Source organism: Rhinolophus sinicus, chromosome 18 (genome assembly GCF_057876585.1).
Source record: "Rhinolophus sinicus isolate RSI-liver-muscle chromosome 18, RSI-T2T, whole genome shotgun sequence".
Taxonomy (NCBI): domain Eukaryota; kingdom Metazoa; phylum Chordata; class Mammalia; order Chiroptera; family Rhinolophidae; genus Rhinolophus; species Rhinolophus sinicus.
In genome coordinates, this window is record NC_142518.1 from 28,637,840 (window position 1) to 28,664,525 (window position 26,686).

General features: G+C 39.6%; 1 protein-coding gene across 8 annotated transcripts in view; it reads left to right on the forward strand.

Annotated features, from left to right (window-relative positions):
- SYTL5 (synaptotagmin like 5) overlaps nt 1-26,686 on the forward strand; it is a 212,506-nt gene that overhangs the window by 93,738 nt on the left and 92,082 nt on the right. For 7 of the 8 annotated variants that reach the window (XM_088794824.1, XM_019747829.3, XM_088794825.1 and 4 more), the window contains exon 2: nt 18,933-19,413. In XM_088794824.1, coding sequence (XP_088650950.1) covers nt 19,295-19,413 — 119 coding nt within the window. In that variant the 5' untranslated portion in view covers nt 18,933-19,294. The remainder of the gene's footprint in view (nt 1-18,932; nt 19,414-26,686) is intronic. The other variant, XM_074323685.2, reaches the window with a different exon arrangement.

A 26,686-nucleotide genomic window follows, 5' to 3' on the forward strand; every position in this document is an offset into this window, starting at 1 on the left:
TCCCCGCAAATAAGACCTAGCCGGACCATCAGCTCTAATGCATCTTTTGGAGTAAAAATTAATATAAGACCTGGTCTTATATAAACCTGGTCTTATACTACATTATATAAGTCCTGGTATTATATTATATTACCCAGTCTTAAGACTGGGTCTTATATTAATTTTTGCTCCAAAAGGCGCATTAGAGCTGATAGTCCGGCTAGGTTTTATTTTCGGGGAAACATGGTAGGACAGGAAATTCACTCAATCTGATTTCCATCTCAGCAAAAACACATCTCTAAGAGGTAGTTAACAAAATCTGCCCCTACTGTCGTACTATCCACTTTCTCTCTCTTAAAATCCCACTTTCTTTAAATTCCCCTATGACGTGACATCTACCTTCTACTTTATTGACACTAATTCCAAGAGTTACTTGTGGTGGTATTAGGGAATCTCATTATATTCATTCCTTTATTTATCCATTCAGTAAGTATATATTTAATGACAGCTATACATCAGGTACTGCTAGGCACTGAAGTTACAGTGGGAAATACTAAGGTCTGCATTTATGTACCTCCAGTCAAGTTAGGAAAGATGTTAATTTTTAATTCACCCAAATAATTCAATTATGAGAAGTAATGACGGAGGATACTTTTTCAAATCCGTCATTCTATTTGACATCTTTGTTTTATGTGACATTCATGATCATTTTCTACTTCTTGAACTTTCTCCTTCCTTGTCATCCCTGACTCTATATTATCTGTTCAACTGCTTTTCTGCCTCTTTTCTTGTTCTCCTCCTCCTCTCTTCCCTAAGTGTTGGTTTCCCTCAAAGGTTTAGCGTTTGGCCCATAATCTATTACTTCTTTTCTTTGTGACGTCTCATCAACCCAGTTTTAATGACATCTAAGTGAGTGCATCCAAGATATCAATTTCCAGATCTTTCCATCTACTATCTATTTTCCCACTTGTATGTTCAACTGTCATCTAATATTCATCATGGTTGTAGCGAAACTCACTGTCTTTTATGTCATACCACTTCCTCTTTCATCCATGTTTCTGCTAATGGCATTGTTGACCGCCTGGTTTCTTACATCTGAAACCTGGAAGTCAATTTTGCTTTTAACATTGCTCTCAATATCCAAACCACTTCCAAGTCCTTTGATTTCTTTCATGATAATATGCCTGGCATCAGTCCTTCTCCATGTCCCTGTTGTTATATTTTCTTTTATTCTCTATTTTCTCATCCTCTCTTCCCTCAGTCTGAGAGCTACCTAGGATTCAAAGTCTTGGCCAGACTCCATCATGAAGTCCATACCTCATGGATATCTTCTTTTTCTAAACCTTGGGAACAGAATCATGAGAGTGGTGGAAAAAGCACAGGTTTTTGGTAGCCAAAGACCCAGGTTTAAGTTCTGACTCTATCATTTCCTGGCTCCTATGCACTTCATCTCTCTGTGAAACTCAGTTTCCTCAATTTGTCCTCTCTTACACAGTGATCACAAGGAAGAAATATGTAAGCTCATGGAAGTGAAATCATTTTAAACTATGAAGCACTATATAAATAGTAAAGTAAGATTTGTTAATAGAGGAATAACTCAGGAGCAGGGAGCAAGGCCCTGGAGCTTAACTACTGAGGCATATAGCGCAGGGGTTAAGAGCATAGACTCTGCAGCCTGAGTACCTGACTTTTGAATCCTGGCTTTGCTACTTACCAGCTGTGTAAAATTGGGAACTTTCAGTTAGCTTTTCTGTTCTGAGTTTCGTCATCCGTAAAATGGGAGTAATAGTTTGTACTCGTAGGGGGTGTACAATTCAAAGGGCACATAGATGTAAAATATTTAAAAACAGTTACAAGTGTGGAAGTGGTGGTGGGGGCTCGTGGGGCTAAAGAGGCAGCATGTGGGTACAAGGTGGGAGCGAACTATTACAACCGAGTCACCAGGTGAGGATCAGGTGCATAAAGGATGGAAACACAGAGCCGCACAGTGTACATCTCTACCTGGCTGAATCCCTCACGGTGCAGATCAAAAATGATTCTGCCATCTGGGGCAGAACTGAGCAAATGCACATCAAGGAGGCATGAGCATTCTAAGCAACCTTTTGGGGATTAAGGGTGAGGATAAGTGTCTTTCAGACACATTTGTGTGTGTGTGTGTGTGTGTGTGTGTGTGTGTGTGTGAAAGAAAAGAATGGTGAATAGTTTGCCCCTTAGAGGCATGAAATATGTCAGAGACATGATCAAAATGTCAGTATCCAAATGTCTACATGTTAAGAAAGCAGACTTAAGCTATCCTCTGTATTCTAGAAATCTGTTTCTTGAAGAAGCACAGGGTTATAGCATTTTGGACTCCAAGGGACCTGAGGAATTCTGTTGCTCTGAATTCATAGGATCATTTCCCCCCTGTGCATTTTTACTAACACACAGTAGCAGTTCATTTTGGATGAGGGGTTTTCTTTTTTCCATGTTAAGAAAGGACAAATAATAATACTTAGAATATTCCAGGGGTTGTTGTAAATGCTTAGAATTATTTAACTAATTGAATCTTTACAAGAACCTCGTAAGATAGAGATATCATTATCCCCTTTACATAAGAATGAAATTTGGATCATAGAGATTGTGCCTAGTTAATGGGTAATTGAGCCAGGTTTGAAACCCAGGCAGCACAACACCACAGCTCATATTCTCAACCATTGAACCCTGTCACCTTAGCACCTCTAACGTCAGGTTAGGTGGGCAGGTTCTAGAGTGCTGGGCAGCTGTTAAATGTTGCAGCTCCAGTTTTCCTTGACAACTGCTATTAACTGTTTGATAGTTTTTCACAATATATAAAAATTACTTAAATAGGATTTATGCTAAGTATACCAATATCTGTGCATGACGAGTCTGATTTTTCTCAGTCAAGATTCTGTACATGAGCATCAAAGGTCTCAAATGGATACTCTCCATTTCCTAGACATATACTGTAAATTGGCAGCTACTTTTCACTGTATTTAATTGTTGCTTCTGGCCATGGGGTTACTCCCTTGAATGCATGTTAGTTTCCATCTTTGTTTTTGCTAACATTTCAAAAGTTCAGGCTCAGTATTTGGAGTTGCTGTTTTATTTCTATTTTCTGTTTTAACTTGTTCATTTAAATGTTTTCTTACCTTAGGGATTTTATTTTTTGACTTTCTATAAAGTATTATCAGCTACAAAATAATTAATAGGCTTTTACTTCATTTTCTTCTTCACTGCATAAAAATATTAAAATCAGACTTATCTTCACTGAACCGATTAATAACCATATTCATTTCCAAATAGACATAGTACCATTTGTTAAAGTTTGTTAAAGTTTAATTTAGCAGTTTCCAGTCCTTGTAACAGTTGACTTATCCAGGCTAATTTGATTTAATCTTTCTAACTAATGCCAGGAAACACTCTGTTCCTACATTAAGAACATGTCCAGTCCATTTAAGGATCTGTGGTTCATATAAATAGACTTCAAGTGACATTTTCATTTTGGTGTTGTACAGTCAGAAAATATTTCCAAGAGAGTGTCAGGGCTTTTTAAAAAAAGGAATAATAAAGCAACTCTAAGATATATTTCATGTTAAAGCAAGTAAAATCCTCAATATAACTTTAAAATAATTTAATATTGATAATGTCTTCCAAGAGTATAAGTAGTAGATTTTACCAGAAAATATAGTTGAGATGGAGTGGGAGGGGTGTGTGTGTGTGTGTGTGTGTGTGTGTGTGTGTGTGTGCGTGCGTGTAGAGAAACTGTTCTTGGAACGAAGCCATCAAATAATGATGTTCCAAAGTTTAAAAATAGACTTTAAATTTAAACACACTTTTATCTGGATTATAAAACGAAAGTTCAGCCACAGCCCACTTAGTAAACACAGACCGAGAAAGATCATATCGAACACTTATTTAATTCAGGTATCAGAGAGTATAGACAAGTATATTAATATATTCTCCCAGGAACTATGTATAGACAGGAACAGTTTTTAGTCTCCTGGCATGAAAGCACATTAAAATTAATATATGATTAATATTTTTGAAATTAATTTCATTTAAATCAAGCAGTATGATATCAAGGATGAGTTTTCAAATAAAGCAGTAAGGGCCTAATGCAAAATAAGCATTTTTTTCCGACTTTCAGCCAATAATGAAATATCCAAAGATGTCTGTGCCTACAGACAAGTGTATAATTAAGTTGCATATCTTGACTATAAACTAGATAATGTATTGAAACACATTTTGTGACAAAGAATCACTGCCCTCCAATTGAGAGGCTAGCACAGGGAAAATAACTACTAGGAAGTCCAGTAGTTAGTGGAGCGGGGAGAACTGGGGTGTTCTCTTTGCATTAGCCATGATCAAGAAGGAAGAATTTCACTGGCTTCAAACCATTCACAGCTACAAAATAACTTAATAGGCTTTTACTGATTTTGTTGGCTCTTACTGAGTTTGTGCTCCCTACACAGGAAGGCTAGTTCTCAATCAGTTATACACAACAAACCAAATAACTATTGATTTTCTCTCAAGTGAATTTCTCTTTGACTCTCGTTGTTCTTGTACAGTTATATGTTTGGCTTTATACAATAGGATATAATCAAATATTAGCCCTGCTCAGGTCTACAGAGTAGGTTCCTGAACAATGAAGATAAAATCACGTGGTAATATTTGATTGATTATATTGGGAAAACTCTTGAACTTGGGTCAGCAAACATGAAATGTAGGTCCAATATTGCCACCAATAATAATAGTAACTGCTCATATCTTGTGAGAATTTACTATGACCCAAGTGCTTCCTATGTAACCAAAATTCCACAGCTGACAAATTTCAGAGCCTGGATTTGAACCAGAGTCCCTGCTCTGTGCCAAGGTTAGCTTGGTCAAGTTAAGTAACTTCTCACAGTATCTCCCTGGGACATTTTTTTTCTTGTTGCCCACATTTCTACCTTTATCCCTGGTTCACAGGTTCACCCAATCTGTGCTGGTATCTGCAAAGCTGCTGCAGATGTGACCCTATCCCCAGTGTCTCGGTGGTTGGCATCCTTTCCATAACCTTCTGACAAGGGCACCTTGTCTGTGGACCCCTCATCATTACTCTTAGGACTACTGGCCCCCTCAGCACTTCCCATTCCCTACACCACAGCCAACACCCCCTTCCCCAGCTGAGCTCCTCAGGCTATGCCTTCAGGGGCTAAGTAGCATCAGGCCCTTCCTGCCCTCATTTTCCTCTACCTGTTCCACACCCCGACCACTGTTGGAACTTTTATTTCCTTTCTCAGTCAGGGGAAGCTGCTCCCGTGTCATATTCTACATCCCCTCTACACTGTCTTATAATAAAACTATGTTGAGACCTCCAAGCTTTATTCTTGGTAGAGAGAACACTTAGTTCGAGGAACATTAAAAGAAAAAGAAAACATATTGAGGATTACCTCACAGTGTTGTTTCCCAAACTATCTGGTAAACAACTGGTTTCTTTGTTTTTAACTTTCCAAACCACCTCAAACTAATGCATTGCAGAATGTACTGTACAATGAGACGAGTCCACTCACTGATAACATTCTTTTGTCATGTCGATGTCAACTGCCTATAAAAGTTGTAAAATCCTTTCAGTTTTGTACATGTCTTGTCTCAGGACAGTAAATAACGGTTTGTGGGCCAGCATCAGTCCATGAACTACATTTGGAGTAGCATTGCCGTACAGACCACCTTTCTTGGGAACAAAAGGATCTGATTGACTGCAGTCCATCTTTATTTTTCAGGTGTGCCTGTATGTCCATCTTTGTACAGTACTTTGGTACACACAGAGGTACGCACTCAAACGCAGGAGTGCTGGACATAGATATAAGATTGAGACAGAATTATGTGTGTGTGTAGTTTTCTGTAAATGAATGCCCCCCCATAATAAAAAAGCTGCATTGCTAAAAATGGCCCGATAGCTCCAACTCTGCCATTTGTTCTTCCAAACATTTACAATGTCCATTATTTATAAATGTGTGTTTGGGGAGTTAAAAACAATCTACTTTTTACCAAAAATGGAAATAAATGCAATTATTGCAAACATTTAAATATATGTAAATATATACCTGTTGGTTATGTTATATGTTATATATTGTTATATATGTATATAATATATATTACATAGTAGCAAGCTCAAAGGGTTAATGTGAGGGTTGAATGAATTAATATATGTAAACCAAGACCTTAGAACAGTGTCTGGCATTTGTATGTGTTGTGTGAGTGTTTACTGTCATTATTGCCATGAGTCATAAGGAAAAGTACTTAAGGCAAGTATAATAATGGAGCAGGAAATATACAGTCCAATATAAAATATAATACAGCATGGATAATAAGAACAGGTATGATTGATAATGACTTGGATAACATGAAGTACATAATGACTTGTTTTTGGTTTTGTATTTGATGTCTCAGGAATTCCATCACTTTACATGGAAAAGGGGTAGGTGACAGGGGCTATGCTAGGCATTTTGCATTAGCAGTTCCGTTTGATCCTCCCCTAAACCCTATGAGGTAGGTATTACTATCTCTGCTTTAAATAAGAAGAAACTGAGGTTCAGAGAGGTTAAGTAGCCCAGCTTCTATAACACAGTAAATGGCTGGAATTAGAACTCTAATCTAATTGGAGAACATATTTGCCCTGGGATTGGCCTGGCAACAGTCTCTGGGGTCTGAACTTCAGGGCCACAGATCCTGTAGGAATTTTTCAATGGACTTCAAGTGGTTTGTGAACCTTTTCTAGGGTACACAGTTTTCATTATCTTCTCTAAAGGGGTAGAGAAACACAGCCCAGATAGCATTAAGAAACTTTAGGCCAGTGTGTTCTCATATTTCAGGGTGCATACAAATCACTGGAGGCTCTTGTTAAAATTTAGCTTCAAGTTTAGTAGGTCTGGAGTCAGATCTACTATCATCGGTTTTGATTCTAGGAATACTAACATTGGACCTCAATTAAGTGAAATGTTATCTATTCTAAAACTCCATTCTTTTTTGTTTTCAGATTCATCTTTTTTTTTAAATTAAAGTTTATTGGGGTAACAATTGTTAGTAAAATTACGTAGATTTCAGCTGTACAATTCTGTATTACATCATCTATAAATCCCATTGTGTGTTCACTACCCAGAGTCAGTTGTCCTTACATCACCATATATTTATATATTTGATCCCCCTTACCCTCATCTCCCACCCCCCACCCTCCTTACCCTCTGGTAACCACTAAACTATTGTCTGTGTCTATGAGTTTTTATTCCTTCATTTGTTTGTCTTGTTCTTTTGTTTTCAGTTTTATATACCACATATCAGTGAAATCATATGGTTCTCTACCTTTTCTCTCTGACTTATTTCGCTTAGCATTATAATCTCAAGATCCATCCATGTTGTCACAAATGGTACTGTTTCATCTTTTCTTCACCAAATCGTATTTCATTGTGAATATATACCACAGCTTCTTTATCCATTCATCTATCGAAGGACACTTTAGTTGTTTCCATGTCTTGGCCACCATAAACAAAGCTGCAATGAACATAGGAGCACACGTGTCTTTATGGATAAATGTTTTCAGATTTTTTGGGTAGATACCCAGGAGAGGGATTGCTGGGTCATATGGTAATTCTATTCGTAATTTTTTGAGGAACCTCCACACTGCCTTCCATAACGGCTGCACCAGTCTGCATTCCCACCAACAGTGTATGAGGGTTCCTTTTTCTCCACAGCCTCTCCAACACTTGTTACTATTTGTCTTGTTGATGATAGCCATTCTGACTGGGGTGGGGTGATATCTCATTGTGGTAAAACTCCATTCTTCTCATTAGTAGATGTGTGTTAAAAAAAAAAAAAAGATGAAAGAAAGAAAAGAAAAACTGCATTTAATCATATTACAATAGTTTGAATTTTGTCAGTAAAATATATGTATACATTTGTTTTCTCTATTGTTATATAAGTATCTACAGAATAGCCATGATTTTGCCTTTTGTAACAAAAAGCCTAAAATATTTACTGGCTGGCCCTTAATAAAAAGCGTTTGTCAACCCCCTATTGTAGATCATGGTGAAAGACGACCTTTGAGGAGCATAAATGTTGCTTATCTTACTCTCCTTATCACAGTTCCTTGCTGCATTTGTCAGACATGACATCACCAATCAGACTGAAAGGAATATTAATTATGTAGGAGGAGCAGCAAGGCTGGCTGTATTTATGGATAACGCCCCCTCTAGAAGAGAGATCTGGGAAGGTGATAGTCAATTTCAAGTGTAGTTTAAAAATAGATCTTCCTGGGCTTGCAAACTGAGTTTCCACAAAGGATCTAGTGTCTTCTCAGCTAGGTCATGCCAATAAGACTTTGGAAGACATTTGCAATCCATTTAGAGAGCTTGATTAATTGGGGTTGTATGGCAGTTAGCCAAACTTCTGGGTAGAGTATTGCATCTGCTTACATCAGCCTTCAAACTACTTAACATTTAAGGTATTTGTTCAGGCAAGAGCTATCTTACCATGCATTTCATATGTCTGAAGACATTTCTCCTTACTTTCCAACACTTTGACTCTTTTGAAAAGGACTCCTTTGAGCTTACTTTAACTCTTGTGAAAAGGATCTAAACTACACTCATGCTAGAACATACATGATTCTTCAAAATTCTCCAGGCTTCAAGTGGTCTCCTGCATCATAACCTCTACTGTAGAGCTTCCTCTCACATATCCATCTTGAACTATTCTTTCCTTTGGTCTTGGTCAATGACAACTTTAGATTTTCTAACTAATGGCTGATTTTCAGGCTAGAGGTCTGACAATTAAGTTCGCAAACTTGTTGCAACGATGTTGCTAACCTTTTTTGACATCAGAAGGATTGTTCATTATGAATTTATACCAACTGGACAAATAGTTAATCAAGTTTACTATTTGGAAGTGCTGAAAAGGCTGTGTGAAAAAGTTAGACGACCTGAACTTTTCGCCAACGATTCATGGCTCTTGCATCACGACAATGCACCAGCTCACACAGCACTGTCTGTGAGGGAGTTTTCAGCCGGTAAACAAATAACTGTATTGGAACACCCTCCCTACTCACCTGATTTGGCCCCCAATGACTTCTTTCTTTACCCGAAGATAAAGAAAGTATTGAAAGGAAGACATTTTGATGACATTCAGGACATCAAGGGTAATACGACGACAGCTCTGATGGCCATTCCAGAAAAAGAGTCCCAAAATTGGTTTGAAAGGTGGAGCAGGCACTGGCGTCAGTACATAGCTTCCCAAGGGGAGTACTTCGAAGGTGACCATAGTGACATTCAACAATGAGGTATGTAGCACTTTTTCTAGGGTGAGTTCGCGAACTTAATTGGCAGACTTCGTACATATATTTAAACACATTAATTGCATTGCATTAGTTGCATATGCATTTAAAAGCATAGAAATCTTCCGATTTTCAACTAACAATGTAGCTTAGATATTTCCATGTCGGTACATATTTTTGTTTTTTTGACACTCATTAGCTGATTTTATTAAACTGTTGCATATTTTTAAATATCTCATTTTATGGCACCATGGTATTGCTGTAACTTCAGGCTGTTTCAAAATTTTCACCCTTGATAATTATGCTACATTGAGTATCTATATATTATCCTCACATATACACACAGATATTAACTTTTTTGAAAGAGTCTTACAAGTGGTCAAAACATGGAAAGCTTAATTTTAAAAACTTAATTGAGTTATGATTGTCACACAAAAAGCTGTGCATATTTAACATATACAACTTAGTGAGTTCGGAGGCAAGTGTACAGCTATGAAGCAGTCACCTCAATCAATACCATAAACATCCATCACCTCCAAAATGTTTCTCCTGCCTTATGTATTTACTTACTAGGACACTTAACAAAATGTTAAGTATACAGCCCAGTATCGTTAACTATGATTACCATGCTATATAGTAGATCTCTAGGACTTACTAGCATAACTGAAACTTTGTACCCTTTGGCCAATTTTGAAAGACTCAACACATCCTCTGAAAAGGGTGAGAAGAATTATAAAGGCTCTGAAATTTTATGCTAATTTAAAGCTAATCAGTAGGCTTGTCATAGTTTTATGTGTGATGGTGGAAGACATGCTACTCCTCGGTCAGACACCGTGGACTTTTACTCATAGCATGGCAAGTCTCATGAGCTACATGCTTGCATTGGTTCCCTTTGCCCCCAAGGGCATAGGTGGAAATTGTGTATCAGTGCGTTTGTGTAACAGCTGAGGAACCCTGAACTTAGGGAACCCAAACTTTTTACAGTGGTTATAAGCAAATCTGTCCTCTGTCCTGGAGAGAGACTTTATTAAACAAATCTTAAGCAAATCTGCCCTTTCCTCCAGAGAGAGACACTGTGTCTTTCAATGCTAGTCACTAAACAAACATCCTTGGAAGATGCATAGATACGAAAGAGACCCAAGGAGAATTCTCTCAACTAAGGGTTGAACTTACTTCCACTTTCACCAATGGGACATGAGCACGCCCATTTCCATACACACTCACCAAACCCTGGATGATAAGGATTTTTTTTTTTTACATTTTCATAATCTAATGGGAAATCTAAGACATTTTCTCCTTGTAATTTATATTTACATAAATGGTAGGCTAAGTGAGCATCTTTTCATGTTTACATCGATTGCCTTTTCTTATTTTTTATCCCTTATTTTAATGGTTTAGTTTCTTGTAATTTGTAGGAGCTCTTTGTATTTTCTAATTATTAATCCTTTTCCTCCTTTATACGGAACAATCTTACTCTCCCAGCCTGTCTCATGTTTCTTTTAAATTTATTTGAAGTTGCTTCCTTTGTACAGATATTTTAAATTTATATATGGTCTATTCTGTGAAGCTGTTTGGGGGGAAGTATAGAATGTTATAGGTCTTGGTAGTTAAAAAGCATTTAGGGGAACTACTAAATATAATACAAGTATATCTTCTAATATTTCTTTCAGATCTTTTTCTTTTGAATTTATTTAGGTTTTCTCCTAACCAATTTTTTAAAGATAAGTAAGTCTTTTTAAAAACCCCGAAATACATGATGCTAAGGTAAGAATCAATAATTTTAAGTATTCTTTTCCAAACAGAGGGTTCTGTGAGAATTCGCAGTGAACAGTAGAACATTAAAGACTCTGAGAAGTTCTGTAGAAGAAAAAATATTTTGTTTGGTTTCACTACATATATCCAAAATTTTGTTGGACTAATTAATGTTTAAAGATTCCATTGAGTATCTGATAACAGCTTGTGGGCTACTGTTCTGTGGGGGCACTGAGAGGCAGTCAGATCTAATGGCTAACTGTAGGGTCCCTGAAACCAGAGTGCTCTGAATTACAAAACAGGTAACTTTTGGCATCTTAATTAACATCTCTATGCCTCAATTTTCTCATCTCCACGATGGAGGTATTACAGTTTATTTTGTGAGGCGTCATAAGGATTCGTTGAGTCATGTAAGTGTGGGTTGTTATTGTGGTAGAATATTTTGAGGGTTCTCCTCACGGAGCATCACTATAAAGCTGATAGTATTGTTACTTGACCTTTGTATTATTGTTCAGAGAATCCATCCCATGGTGGAATATAAAAAAAAATCAACTACTGCACTCCCGTGGCATGTGCCACACAGAGCTGCCCATGTGAGAATAAACTTCTCTATTGAAAAGCAGTGCCTGCAGTTCCATAGCATCTGCTCTTGAGTCTTTCAGCTTGGGGTTTAGAGTGCAAAAACTATTTCTCTCCCTACAGCATCTTCTACTGTCTGGTACTTCTCACCTTTTGGCAGTCCTTGCCTGCTCATCTATTTGAAAGGCACTCCCAAGAGAATTTTTGCATACTCTGTTTAGCTTGTATTCTAAGCATCCTAAACATCCCTCTGAGTGTACTGAAAATCTCCCGAACTGTTGTGTTGTCACACAGTAACAGGCAAAGAGCAAATTAATTTCATTCTTACTAATTTCATCCTAAGAGCACTTTCAGAAATGTTCCATTTTTAAAGCTGCATTTCAAGTACCCCTTAATGAGATATATTTAGATATACCCTTTTCTTTGATTAAAGTATCAACCCCTATTACTTTTAAGTGTCAATTACTCAAAATAGATGCTTTTTAAAAGTCTTGTGTCTCTGTGTGATGCTATGAAATTTTTTTTTAAAGATTTTGTTGGGGAAGGAGAACAGGACTTTATTGGGGAACAGTGTGTACTTCCAGGACTTTTTTCCAAGTCAAGTTGTTGTCCTTTCAATTTTAGGGAGGGCACAGCTCAGCTCCAGGTCCACTTGGCATTGTTAGTTGCGGGGGGCACAGCCCACTGTCCCTTGCGGGAGTCAAATTGGCAACCTTGTGGTTGAGAGGACGCGCTCCAACCAACTGAGCCATCCGGGAGCTCAGCTGCTCAAGGTGCCATGTTCAATCTTAGTTGCAGGGAGCGGAGCCCACCATCCCTTGTGGGAGTCTAGGAGTTGAACCAGCAACCTTGTGGTTGAGGGCCCACTGGCCCATGTGGGAATCAAACCAGCAGCCTTCGGCGTTAGGAGCACGGAACTCCAACCTCCTGAGCCACCAGGCCGGGCCGCTATGAAAATTTTTGATTATAGTATCTTTTGTGATGCTCAGCAGTTAGTGAACTGTCCAAAGCTACCCCTCTGACATCTTATATTAGCTGTTACAGTACCATCAACTATCTTCCCTATGTTGTACTTCGCATCCCATGACTATATCGTGTTTCTCCAAAAATGAGACCTAACCAGAAAATAAACCCTAGCATGATTTTTCAGGATGACATCCCCTGCACATAAGCCCTAATGCGTCTTTTGGAGAAAAAATTAATATAAGACCCGGTCTTATTTTGGGGGAAACACCATATATACCTATATATTTAGTTCTGGTTGGCATTCAGTATTATTCTCCTTCAGCTCTTCAGGTGTATAGCACATTGGTCAGGCATCTACACAGTCTATGACGTGATCCCTCTGATAAGTCCAGTGCCCATCTGGCACCTTACATGATCTTTACAACATTGTTGATTATATTTCCCATAGTGTATTAACTACCAATTTGTGTTTCTTAATGCCTTCATCTTTTTACCCTGCCCCCAACCCCATTTCCATCTATCACCCTGATAGCTCTAGTACTTGTCTGTCACCATACCTAGTTATTACAATATTATTGACTATATTCCTTATTCTATACCCTACATCCCCATGACTACTGTATAACAACAAATTTGTACTTCTTAATCCCTTCCCCTTTCACCCATCCTTAACCCCCCTCCTATCTTAAAGGAGTCCCTCTAAGATTCCTTGTAATACTGGTTTGGTGGTGATGAATTCTTGCAGCTTTTTCTTGTCCGGGAAGCTCCTTATCTGTTTTTCAATTCTAAATGACAGCCTTGCTGGGTAGAGCAATCTTGGTTGTATGTCATTGCTTTTCACCACTTGGAATATTTCCTGCCGCTCCCTTCTTGCCTGCAAAGTGTCTGTTGAGAAATCAGCTAACAGTCTCATGGGGCTCCCTTGTAGTTAACTGCTTTTCTCTTGCTGCTGTTAAGATTCTCTCTTTGTATTTAACCTTTGGCATTTTAATTATGATGTATCTTGTTGTGGGCTTCTTTGGGTTTATCTTGTTTGGGACTCTCTGTGCTTCCTGGGCTTGTATGTTCATTTCTTTCACCAGGTTAGGGAAGTTCTCTGTCATTATTTCTTCAAATAGGTTTTCAATTCCTTGCTCTCTCTCTTCTCCTTCTGGTACCCCTATAATGTGAATATTGGTGTGCTTCATATTGTCCCGGAGGCCCCTTAAACTCTCCTCAATCTTTTGGATTCTTTTTCCTTTTTGCTGTTCTGATTGGGTGTTTTCCGCTACCTTATCTTCTACGTCACTGGTTGTATCCTCTGCTTCATCTAATCTACTGTCGATTCCCTGTAATATATTCTTTGTTTCCATTATTGTATCCTTTATTTCTGACTGGTTCTTTTTTATGGTTTCCATCTCCATTTTTATGCTTTCTATCTCTATGTTGAAGTTCTCCCTGAGATCATTGAGCATCCTTATAACCAGTGTTTGGAACTCTGTGTCTGTTACATTCTTATCTCCGTTTCACTTGGTTCTTTTTCTGGAGCTTTCTTCTGTTCTTTTATTTTGGACATGTTTCTTTGTCTCCCCATTTTGGCTGCCTCCCTGTGTTTGTTTCTATGTATTAGGTAGGGTTGCTATGTCTTCTGGTCTTGGTAGAGTGGCGTTATGTATTAGGTGTGCTATTGGGTTCAGTGGCACAGTCTTTCTGGTCACCTGAGCCATGCACTCCAGATGTGTCCCTTGTGTGGGTTCTGTGTGCCTTCCTCTTGTAGTTGAGCCTTGGTTGATAATTGCATATCAATGTGAGGGACTGACCCTTGGGCTCACTGGTCATGAGGACTGGCCATGACTACAGTGGAAGAGTTGTGGTATAGGGGCCCACCCTATGGAGCAGGATCTGCCTCAGCAGGACTCTGGTGCCTGCCCTATCTGCCCCTTGGGTATGTCGTACTTGAAGACGATGCTCCAGCTTGTTTTGGCCACTGGGGGCGCCAGCCCCAGAAACACCTTGGAGGGAATCCGCTGTAGGTCTACTTCAGCCACAGCCCGTGTCCCACCCAGGCTACCCAGTGGGAACCAGAAGAAATTCACAGATGGCTGCCACCCATGCTGTGCTTGGAAGTGCCTTGAGAGGCCAAGCCGCGAACCAATGCCAGCTGCCTCTAGTGCCAGCTTAGGGATGCTCAGCCAAAGGTACGGGACACACTCAAGCCAGATGCTGTTTATCTGAGTTCCAAGAATCTTTGAGAGATCCTAGGAAAGTCTGTAGCTTAAGCCAAGGCAGGTGGTCTGTATGAAAAGGCCACTGAAGCAGCCTGAGTGTGCCCAAAAGTTGGGCGGGGCAGGGTTTCCAATCACCAGGACGTGGCGAACGAACAACAGAGACTCAGAAATGGTGGCTGTGTTCGCACGCCGGGAAGGAGGAGAGCTCAACAGAAACAATGGCCTCTGCTAGCTTCCCCCATCCAAGAGAAAGCTGCCTCTCCAGCCCCCATCCCAAGCCAGACAACTCAGTTCTCCCCCTGTATGTCCCTGCCGCGTCTCCAGCTGCTGCCCCAGTGCTGGATCTCAGAGCGAGTGATTCTATTGGTGGGTAAGTCAGCGTGAGATCCCTTTAAGAGGAGTGCCTGTCAGTGCAGCTGCACTGACTCAGTCACGATCTGCGCGGTCTTCACAGCCAGAAATTATGGGGACTTCTCTCCCTGACACTGGAACCCTGGGCTGGGGTGGGGATAGGGTCTCTCGCTCTTTTTGGAGATGGGGGGACCTCCACAGCCGAAATAGCCCTCCCAGTCCTTAATGGTCACATGGGTGGGGAACCAGCCCGTTCTGCCTCTGTGACCTTCCTACCAGTCTGGAGGTGGCTTCTTCTGCACGTCCTGAGTGAAAGACTTCAGTTCAGCTTGATTTTAGGTGATTGTCACTAATGGTTTTGTTGTAGATTAGTTGTGATTTTGATGTGGTTGTAAGAGAAGATAAACACCACGATTACCTACTGTGCCATCTTAGTTGTCTCCCTCCATTATGTCTTGTAATCTTTTTAAATAATTTAGCTCAGTTCAGCAAGGCTTCTGGCCAAAGAGTGAAAAATCCACATCTGTAGTGTTTAAGGAGAAATATCTGTTTAAGTGAAGGTATTAAAGAATAAAATAAAAATGAATTTCTTCTTCCTTCCAATCTTACTCGTGTTTTTACTGGGCCCATTTTAGTAAAAGAATGAGAATTGACTCTAGATAAAATGTACTCATTATTTTTTTCTCATTTGTTTCACTTGATTAAAGTGTGTAGTGGGTAAGGGATTCTTTAGGAGGTTCCTATGAAGTAGCTGAAAAGAGCCATCAAAAAATGGTACATATTTAGGTGATTTCATCACAACCTGGATGCTGGTCCTCCGAAGACTCAGAAATTTGATTTGGTCGGCATACAGAGAACAGATAAGACACAGATTCAAACTAAACCAAACATAGAGGGTTCCACTGGCAGGACCTAGACATCCACTCGCTGAAGGGAGAGCTTTATGGGAAACCAACTTACAATCAGAAATATCCAGGAAGAAGTGAAATTCAAGCAAGAGGAAATAGTTGTATGATTTGAGTTGTTAGTGTCATGAAAAGTTGCCAGACTGAGGCCTCGTCGCCGAAGTGGAAGATGTGCTATAGAAAATAAACAGGTTATTTTCATTCTGAGGCCTGAGTGCTTCTGCTTTGGTTAGAGACTGGAAGGGTACGATGGACATCTCGCTCCTTAGATTTCCTTTACCTATGCCCAGGTTCTCTGTCTCCTCTTCACCCTGTGTTTCTCTAGGAGGACTGTATTGTCATCAATTCGAGTCCATCTTATGAAAGTATAATCACAGTCCAGTCCTGCTTCCTGGAGGAAACATTCTGATTTTCTTGATAAAGTTTTGGCTACTTTTAATCTCCTTGGCCACTCATTTACATATCAGCTCTAGCAATTCTGGTTCAGATGAGCAAAATCCATTTAAGGCTAATTTTGTTAATTAAACTCTCACAGGGTAATTTTATTTCTCTTATATCCTTGCTTGATTTCCCATCTTCTCTGCCCCTTCATTTGCTACCCCCATGGTGTTACTACCCTACCTTTATTCTCCTCACAGGGCAGACCCTTGGATTTTTAGAGGGTGGACTTGTACTTACAGCTGAAGGCAAGGATGACCACAAGATTCAGGTCAAGCATTTTTGTAGCTCCCAACCTCTTGAATAATTTCTAAATACAATTCTGTAGAATAGCCAGGACATTCTAAATCTGACATTTCAAACGTAAAATATGTCTTAAGTGAACCTGGGTGTAATGATTTACAGAGTTACCAAGTAGTTTTCTTTCCCATTTCAGCATGAAACCAGATAAGACACACAGGGGTGTTCTTTATCTGAGGAGACCACAGTTGACAGTGATGCAAAAACCAAACCCTTAACCTTTCTGAAGGGCCCCTTTTGTTCTTCACCTTGTTGCTTCCTGTTCATGTCAATCTTAGGGCTCTGGATCCTTCCTGCTTCTAGGACTTTGGAGATGGAGAAAAGGCCTGGAGTAAATCTGGGAAGTCTGGACAGACCAGGGCAGTTTTCTCAGAGGAGGTTGGCTATTGGTCTGTAGGAAACAGTTCAGTTCTGAGTCATTTCAGCAAAGTTCTCAATTGTTGTACAATGTATAGAAGAAACTCATGGGGGCTTTGGAAAGTTAGAGAGGCTCTGGACAAGATCCTATCCTTTTAGATCTCCTGAGATTTTTAGGTTAAGCCTAACCTTATGGTTACTGGGAGACCCAAAGCAGCCTTTGAGTAAGTAGCTAGTCATACTTGGAAACCTGGCTGGAGCCAAGCAAACCAAGTGTAGCTTACATATAGATTGTAGTTCACAGACCTAGGAGGAAGATGAGGGACAGTGTTATGGGATGATGCCCAATTACAAAACCTGGTAGATCACTCTGAGAGTCATTGTTATTAAGGGGATTCACAGAGAGAATTCAGGTACCGAGCCAAGGAAAGCATGTGCTCGAGTTAGAATGAGGGACAGGGCCTGGTGAACTTCTGATGTTGACAAGGGGGTAGTTTTAGAATACCTATTTTGCCCTATGTGCTACATTCCTAGAATAATTCACACCCGTGTACACCATGAGATATAAACACCTATCTTGAGAGTAAAATATTATTCAATACAGTTGAAGTTACTGTGTTCTCTTCTCTGATTGCATCTCTCTAAATTTCCCATGAATTTCCTTATATTTATACTACAACTGTATGTGTTCCTAAATTATATATAACGTTGCAACTTATTTCCTTCATATGTATGCTATCATTGTGCATGAATTTTTCTGTAACTTGAGTTTTTCATTCAACATGATGTTTCTGAGATATACGAAGCTCAGACAATTAAGCTCGCGAACTCATCCTAGAAAAAGTGCTACATACCTCACTGCTGAATATCACTACAGTCACCTTTGAAGTACTCCCCTTGGGAAGCTATGCACCGATGCCAGTGCCTAGTCCACCCTTCAAAGCAATTTTGGAACTCTTTGTCTGGAATGGCCATCACAGCTGTCATTGTATTACCCTTGATGTCCTGAATGTCATCAAAATGTCTTCCTTTCAATATTTCCTTTATCTTCGGGTAAAGAAAGAAGTCATTGGGGGCCAGATCAGGTGAATAGGGAGGGTGTTCCAATACAGTTATTTGTTTACAGGCTAAAAACTCCCTCACAGACAGTGCCGTGTGAGCTAGTGCATTGTCGTGATTCAAGAGCCATGAATTGTTGGTGAAAAGTTCAGGTCATCTAACTTTTTCACGCAGCCTTTTCAGCACTTCCAAATGGTAAACTTTGTTAACTGTTTGTGCAGTTTGTACAAATTCATAATGAATAATCTCTCTGATACCAGAAAAGGTTAGCAACATTGTTCGCGCACCTAATTGTCAGACCTTGTATTCAGGTTGATACATGTAGCACTGGTTCATATTTGTTTTGCTACCAGTGTTTTTTAATCAATGGTCTTAGTTGTGGGGGGAAGAAGATGGAGCCATTTGAGTGACCTTTCCTGTTGTGGACAGTCCAGACTGTGCACTTAGTGTCCCCAAGAGGTGAGCCAATTCACCCATGGGTCAGCTGTAAGCATGGTAGAGGAAGCTAATTATAATGGAAGAAACTGGATTTTCATAGAGAACCTGGAATCTACTAAATGTAAAAAAATATTTTGTGGTAATAAACAATATGGATATAGTAAATGCATGTTTACTGATTCAAATTTGTTTTTTAGATTAAGTATATGACTGTTCAAAAATTAGACACTCTTACAAGTGTTGTTGGAAAAATGACCTAATTAATTTTTCTCTCCTTTGTTTTCTCCACCTTCTCAGTAGTTTCTAGGTTCTGCTCCAGCGGATCTGATTCCTGTCCTGTAGCTTTCTGGAGGATTAACGTTGAGCATCATTAGTGAATCTCAGCTGCTACCTCTGTACACCACAGCAAAGGCTTTGGAGAGCTTTTTCAGTTAAAACAATAATGACTTTCTTGGAGTGTAATCCCATTGGAGCCTGTTTTCTGTGTAGCCTGGAAGAATACCTAACTACCATTGGCAGCTCTTCAGAGACCTTATAAAAACCACTCTACATAAAACAACTGAGTGACTCCAGGTTGCTCAGGGGGACCTTCAGAATTGGGGATATCTATTCATCTAGAAGATTCAACCATTGTTACTCAGAGCTGCTGCTGAAATACCATGTCTAAGAATTCAGAGTTCATCAATCTGTCATTTTTATTAGATCATGAGAAGGAAATGATCCTGGGAGTCTTAAAGAGAGATGAATATTTGAAAAAAGTGGAGGACAAGAGAATAAGGTAATATTCATTTATCTTTTCTGCCTTGACTGCTTTCTGTTTGTTTGAATCAGAAATGGGCCAACTGCAATCACATTGGAGAAAAATATTGGTCAATGACTTCATGGGTTCTCAGCAGTAGTTCAAATATTAGAAAACATCGTTGAGACTTTATTATTTAGCTAGATGGAAGGATGGAATTTAGCTAATAATAATGTTGATGAGAACTCCCGTTTGGTAATAATGTCATACCTAGGAGCTAAGTGGAAGGACTTCCAGGTTTTAGTACTAACTCTGGGATGTATTAACTGCATGACCTTGAGTAAGTTCCTCAACTTCTCTATGCCTTGGTTTCCTCATCAATAAAACATGGATAATAATAGTAGCCACGTCATGTGGTTGTTGTAAGGATTAAGGAAGATAATAAATGTGCAGTGCCTGGTACCTAAGTGCACAATAAATGTTACCTATTATTTATTTATAATGCCTTTCTCAGGTCAGTCTCACTGGGAATCTGCCTCCACCATAGCTGGGAGAATAAGGGGATCTGGAGAGTGAAAAGTACCCACTGTACCCCAGAAATCACCTGAATTTCATGAAATAAGTTTCTGTGTGAGGAGAGTTGAGTAATATGGGCATGATTGAGTTTCACGTCAATTGTAGATAGGGTTGATATTTAGCTTGATCCCCACATATGACCTCACCTATATTTTAGCCAGCATCCATTCTGATTGGTTGTATCATCTATTCTGAATGGTCATAGCATCATTCTGATTGGTTGCTGCGTCCATCGTGATTCGTTGCTGCCTGTAGTGTCCTGCTTGTTAAATATATTTGGGTATTACATCTTACCCCTAAATAGAGGAGCAGAAATAAATGGAGTTGCCTCCTCAGTCACTGCCTATTTTGCAACATGTAGCTTTTGTGTCTTATATGTTTCCCAAAACTGCAGTCAGTGGCTTATGCTTATTTTTCTTGAGGAGAAAACTTGTCATAAGATTGCCTTCACATGTTGCAAAAATATTCAATGTATCTAAAGAACTAAGGTCCTTAGAATTGGAAATACATTGAAATATTCTTGATTGATGCTTATTTCTTAGTTCAGAGCACAGAATTTTCATTTCTGTCATTCTAAAATATTCAACCAATCTTAAAGAAACAAAGGCTGTGATTAAAATTATTGTATTTTTTCTATGCCTAGAATTCAGGTAACAACAAAATGCAGAAAATGCAGTTAATGATTTTAAAGAAACAAATGATATTTTTGGCATTGATATTCATGAAAAGTGACTAAATTTTCTAATGTGCTGCAAAAAGTTCCATATTGTTTATGGGGGATGACATAATAACCAGTTGTTGATGACATTCTCAAAAGAATTAAAAATCACTCTCTTTAGGAAAAAACAATTTAATAACCAGAGCCAAAGTACAATGAATAAGCCTTTGTTCAGGATATTTGTTTCTGTCATTCTCAATAACTTTAAATAATAATCTATCATGCCCTCTCTTCCTTTTTCTCTATTATTCTTCCCTTGTCTTCTTATTCTCTATAAAGAAATTTAGCCAAATAGTATAATATACAAAAGAGCTATCAAGGATACAGTTGTTAATTTTCTGGCTCTGTAAACTGTTTTGAGGATTTACGGGTTTTTTTCTGCACTGTTAGATGTTTTGTCTCATTTTGTTCTGAGCTAACCAAGATATGCGCCCAGGCCGGATGACTCAGGCTGTGCCACTCTTAACAGCTTTGTGTACTGAGAAGCCAGGCCAAAGTCAGTGGCAGGGTGTTTACAGTGCATGCTGTTGAATCATACACCCACACTTGTTGACTGAAATCTTAGTTGCACCGTGGAATCTTTGTGTCACCTTACACAACTTACTTAGATAAATCTAGTTTCCTCATTAGACAAAACAGAAATCATAGCATTACCTACCTCAGACGGTTGTGGTAAGGATTAAATAAGCTCATATCATCAAGAACTTAGAGCAATGCTGACATACAGTAAGCACTCAACAATTCCTGGCTATAATCATCAGCCCTATTATTGGTTTGTGTGGTTCTTGATTTATAAGTTGTAGTGACCACTATCAGTCCTCCATTCAGATCCTCTAGGGTCCCTTGTTGGATCTGTGCTCTCATCTCCCAGTTTCCACATTCTTTACTTCTAAGGGCTGGCACCTGCTGACTTCTTTAGAGGACTACCTTTGGGTGGCTGGAGTTGCCCATAGGAATAGAGAGCCACAAGTGCCAGGTAAACTTGAGTTATGTCCCTACTGGGCAGCCACAAGCCAATGGTTGACAGGTACAGAACCCTTTATCTCAAGGTAAGACAGACTCTGCAATGCAACTTCTGCTTCAGAGCTCCCCATGGGGTCAGACCGAGGCTGAACTTCACACTTGCTAAGCCCCTCTCCTCTTCCCTCTCCTGCCTCCCCTACTGCTTTACAGGTTCCTCCTGAGACTACTTCATAAATCACTTGCACACATATCTACATCTCGGAGTTAGCTTCTGGAAAACCCAACCAGAAGATTTGCCAGACGAGACAGGGAACTTAGTCCTTTTTCCTCGATATCCTCCCAAATCATCAACACAAGGAATTTATGGTGTAGCAGATTTTATTGCACCCCTAAATTTTTGTGCTACCTATTATAATAATTGTTTTCACCATGTTCCAGAGGTGTAGGTTGATATTTTGTGGGAGACGAGAGCAAGACATAGTTAATTATGATTAAGATGTAAGACAAATGGAAGGAATCGTTTCAAAGAAGTGGTAACAGTTGAGCTTAGTCTTGAAATATGAAAAGGATTTTGATACTGGCAAATATATGTCAACTGTGTTTCAGCTGTTTACCGTGAACCACAAAATTGCCTTCAGATTCTCCTAATAGGTTTCAGAAGGAAATGGAAACCAAAGAAATTTGTTTATGCATTATGATTACAAAGAAGAAACTAATCTAGAAAGTTAGTAAACTGGAGTTTGGGACACAGTGGGTTTATTGTTTGTGTATTGATTTACTTCAGTAGGTTGTCCTTAGAAATAAAGAAAATAGGATAAGGGAAGAGTGTAAAAGTTATAATGAATCAACATTTTAGAGGCCTGTCACCCAGTTGTGCTCCACAGTCCACAAAGCCACTGAAGTGTGGCATTAATTAAGGTGGGACAGGTGCTCCTAAAGGTGCTCTGCACCCAAAGGCAGGTGAGAAGCCTTATAATTACCTCCAGGCATGAACAGTAGGCTGGGAGAGCTGTCTGCCTGTTATCAGAGCATTCTAGGTTCATGCAAGAGGCTCAAATATATTTTTCTCCTTCAGTCCGAATAGGAAGGAGAGGTAGGAGATATCTGGACAATAGTTTTGACTATTAGAGGGTAAGAGTATTTTAAATGTTCTCTGTGAAGAGCAGATCACTTAGATTTATTGATGGCTTAGGCAATGAAGAAAGAGGGAAGAACTGACGCAAAAATGGAGCTGTCAGCAGTGATTGCAAATGGAAAAAATTACCGACCATTTGGAAACACAAAGTAAACATCTTTGTTGGTCTTAGATTTTTTTCTAACTTTGGAAGAACTCCATCTAACACAGAGAAGTACAGACTCATAGTCTCTGCTCCCCCCAAAATCTCATTAACAGAACCTTACTCTATTTGATCTTCTGTACCTAAATACAAATACTGCTAAATGTCTACTTTGTGGTATTGGCCTATATAAGAAATCTTCAACTCTGGCAACCATTACTGGTCTGGAGGTGGATATGAGACCAAAGGTGACCCACTCAGACATACAGCCCTAACTTATGGAAGGTTCTCTTTCCCAGTGGGCATGTTCAGTGAAATATGTTATCCTGGTTGCTGCTGAATTTAGAAGGCAGCACACCAGTGAAGCTGAGGCAAAAGGATGGCAGAGAATTGTTGTCAACATCCTGAAATACTAGATCCGCCCTCATTTCTGGACTTCTTCTTTAAGCGATATAATGTATTTCTGTGTTGTTTATAGCAGTTTGAATCAGACTTTCTGTTACATGCAGCCAAGAGCATCCCACAGTCCCCAAGAGTCAGAATTAATCAATATTTGTTGAGCACCTTCTGTGATCCAAGTGCTATGTATTTATTGTCAGAATAATGGAGGTGAGCAGAGACATGATCTAATGCTTGTTGGGTCTATAAACATAAAGACGTTTGCAATCATGGATCAGGCTTTATCCATGGTGTAGATCAGGGGTCAGCAAACTTTTTTACCAAGGGCCGGATAGTAAATATTTTAGGCTCTACAGGGTGTATATTCTTTGTTATGATTACTTCACTCTGCCATTGTGGTATGAAAGCAGAAATAGACAATATGTAGACAAATGGTTATGACTCATGTTCCAATAAAACTTTATTTACAGAAACAGGCAGTGGGCTGGATTTGGCCTAAGGGTTGCAGATTGTTGACCTTTGGTAGTTTATAGATTTGGGAATACCTGCATACACTTGAAAGCTTGATAAGCCATCTCTGGGAGTTTATAGTCCAAGAGATGAGATGGACGTGGACTAGACACCATCAGCTATCAGAGATAGAGGCGGGGCTTCTGTCTGGGAGGTTAGATGATTCCCCAGGGTCCTACCATCTCCAGAAGATTTTTGTGCCTCACCCAATCGGTAGTGGCTCGCATGTTGGAACAGCTTAAATGTGTTTCAGTGCCTCTATAGAGGAACAGCAAAATTAACTTGGAGGAATAGAAAATACCAAGAAATAGCAGAAGGCTCTACAGAATTACAAGGAACAGATTACAAATTCATTTTCCCAATGAAGTAAGAATTATTAATATCCCCCTTTATATAGATAGGGAAACTGAAGTGCATACTTAAACAACTTGTCCCAGGTGGCACAGCTAGTAAATGGCAGAACTTCAATCTGTATCCCCACAGTCTGGTTCCAGGGCTCATATTCCACTCTTAGACCACTTTTAACTTCTGAGTGACATATCTGACCTTCTGGGGAGTGGGAAGTGTGGGGACAGAGCCAGGAGAGCAGTTTCCAGGCTCTCGGCCTCACGTGGAAAGGTGCTGGCTCAAGTAGTAAATGGCCATCAACTGTGATTGGATGGCCATCAGCTGTGACTAGTTGGCCGTCAGCTGTAACCAGTGAGCCATTGGCCACTAATATAACTGCTATGGCTACACTAGCAAGAAAATGGGGGCTAGCAAGAAGATGGTGGCTGAGCTAGCAAGAGTGGATTGCAGTTAGCACGGCGGATTGCAGCTAGCAAGTGAGGTTGGTTGGCAGAGAAGCGGACGGCAGGTTGTGGATCGTGTGGCTCCTGCTTCCTGTGTCTCCAACCCAGCTGCCAGCGAAACTATAGTGGTATGACTCCCCTGTCTATGGCTCCATGGGTGTTCGTTTTTGGCCTCACCATGTCCTGCATTCTTATGTGGGGAGTGAGAGCTGAGACCCCACATGCCGCCCCGTGTGACAGGCGGCAGAAAAAAGAGAAAGTAAACTATCCAATGCCTACTTCAAACCAGAAAATGTATTACTCAATTCACAAATGTATCTTCATGTAATTTTCAGGTCATCCCTGAGGTATGTGCTATTACAACGTGCTATAGCTGTGGCAACTGAAACTTAGATTAAATCATTTGCTCAGCTGGTAAACATCAGAGCTGAGGTTCTTTCATTCCATATTGCTCCCCTTTCCTCTCTGCTGTGAGGCTTATACAATAAGTGTACTTATTCACACCCTGTTGAAAGCCCACCCACAGCCTTACTAATAGCTGTCAGAGGAATGGAACCAAACAGAAAACATTTCCTTAGCCTGGTATTTACTGAGAGTTCTGACCTATGAGCTGTATAACATTATCCAAAGTTACTATGACTTTTAGTGAAGCATTGCTCTTGCCCAGTAAAAACAATAAGAGTTCCTTATGCTGTTCTACTCTTCATGCTAAAAACCAAAGTGCAAGTGTGTTCTATTTTGTTCCGTACAGTGCGCTCAGCAGAAATGGGCCACTAAGCAAGCCAGAGACTAGTACCATGTTTCCCAGAAAGTAAAACCAGGTCTCATATTCATTTTTGCTCCAAAAGATGCATTAGGGCTTATGTTCAGGGGATGTCATCCTGACAGATCGTGCTAGGGATTATTTTCCTGTTAGGTCTTATTTTCGAAGAAACACGGTATCAAGGGACCATAGGTCCCAACCTGGAAACTGCCATTCACCTTGTGGCTTTGTTTTTATGTGGTTGATTCCGTCATTTTAGAGCAGGGTGAGGGAGGAAAGAAGAGGGAGAAACAGAAGGGGAAAGTATATTCAAATTGGCTATTTGTAATCCTATAGGTAAGCTAAATATTTGGTTCAAATGAATTTGAAGTGATTTCAAGAATTATACATTCAGCCTGGAAGTTAGGGAGACCAGTAAGTGCCAAGCAGTAATACCCTCTTAGTACTTTACAAATGTTTGATCTATAAGGCTGTTTGTTTTTCCAAATCTTTCCACTACCACTAAGAACAAAATTAGTTTGACCTTCTCAAAAGCTTAAAGAAACTGTAGCCGTGAAACACCAGGAGAACTATTGGAGTGGGCTTCTGGTTTGGGCAACATTTTGTTTTAATTCGTATAAAATTGCCACAAAGCTTCTTAATGGATTAACACAAACTCCCAGCATGAACACACTGGCTCCCTAATAGAACCCAAACTCTTAATGTGTTACAGAGAAATGTAAAAAAAAAAAAAAAGAAAAGAAAAAATCCGGCTCTGCCTTAAACGAATTTAAAACCCTAGGGGTTTTCTCACCACAGACTTTACTGATTTCGATATATATACACATATTGGGAAACTAACTTAAATTGTGATTCTACAGCATTTTCCTCCAAGTAATACTTGTGGAGCTCATCATAGGCACAGGGCCACAAATACCTGATATTTGGGGACATTTCAAACATTGGATTATCCAAGTAAATATACTTGACAGACTATTTTCTTCGTTTGAAGTAATATGGTCTCCATAGTCGTAAGTAAAATTGTTACCTATGAGTGGAAGTTGTGGAGGGGGAGAGGGAGGACAATGAATCTATCTCTCTTTGATTCTTCCCCAAATTCTCCTTTTAGTGCCCTTTCCCTTCTTGGTATACTGTCTCTAGCCAGAATTGTGTAGAGGACATGCCCCTAGGTAACAGGGATTCATTTGCATTCATGTCCAGGAAATTACCATTCCCTTTTATTGTAACTTGAGGAAACACAGAAGTATAAATCCCATATACTTCACAACATGGTTGAATGATTATAAGGTAGGATGTTGGGGCTGGGAGGCTGAGT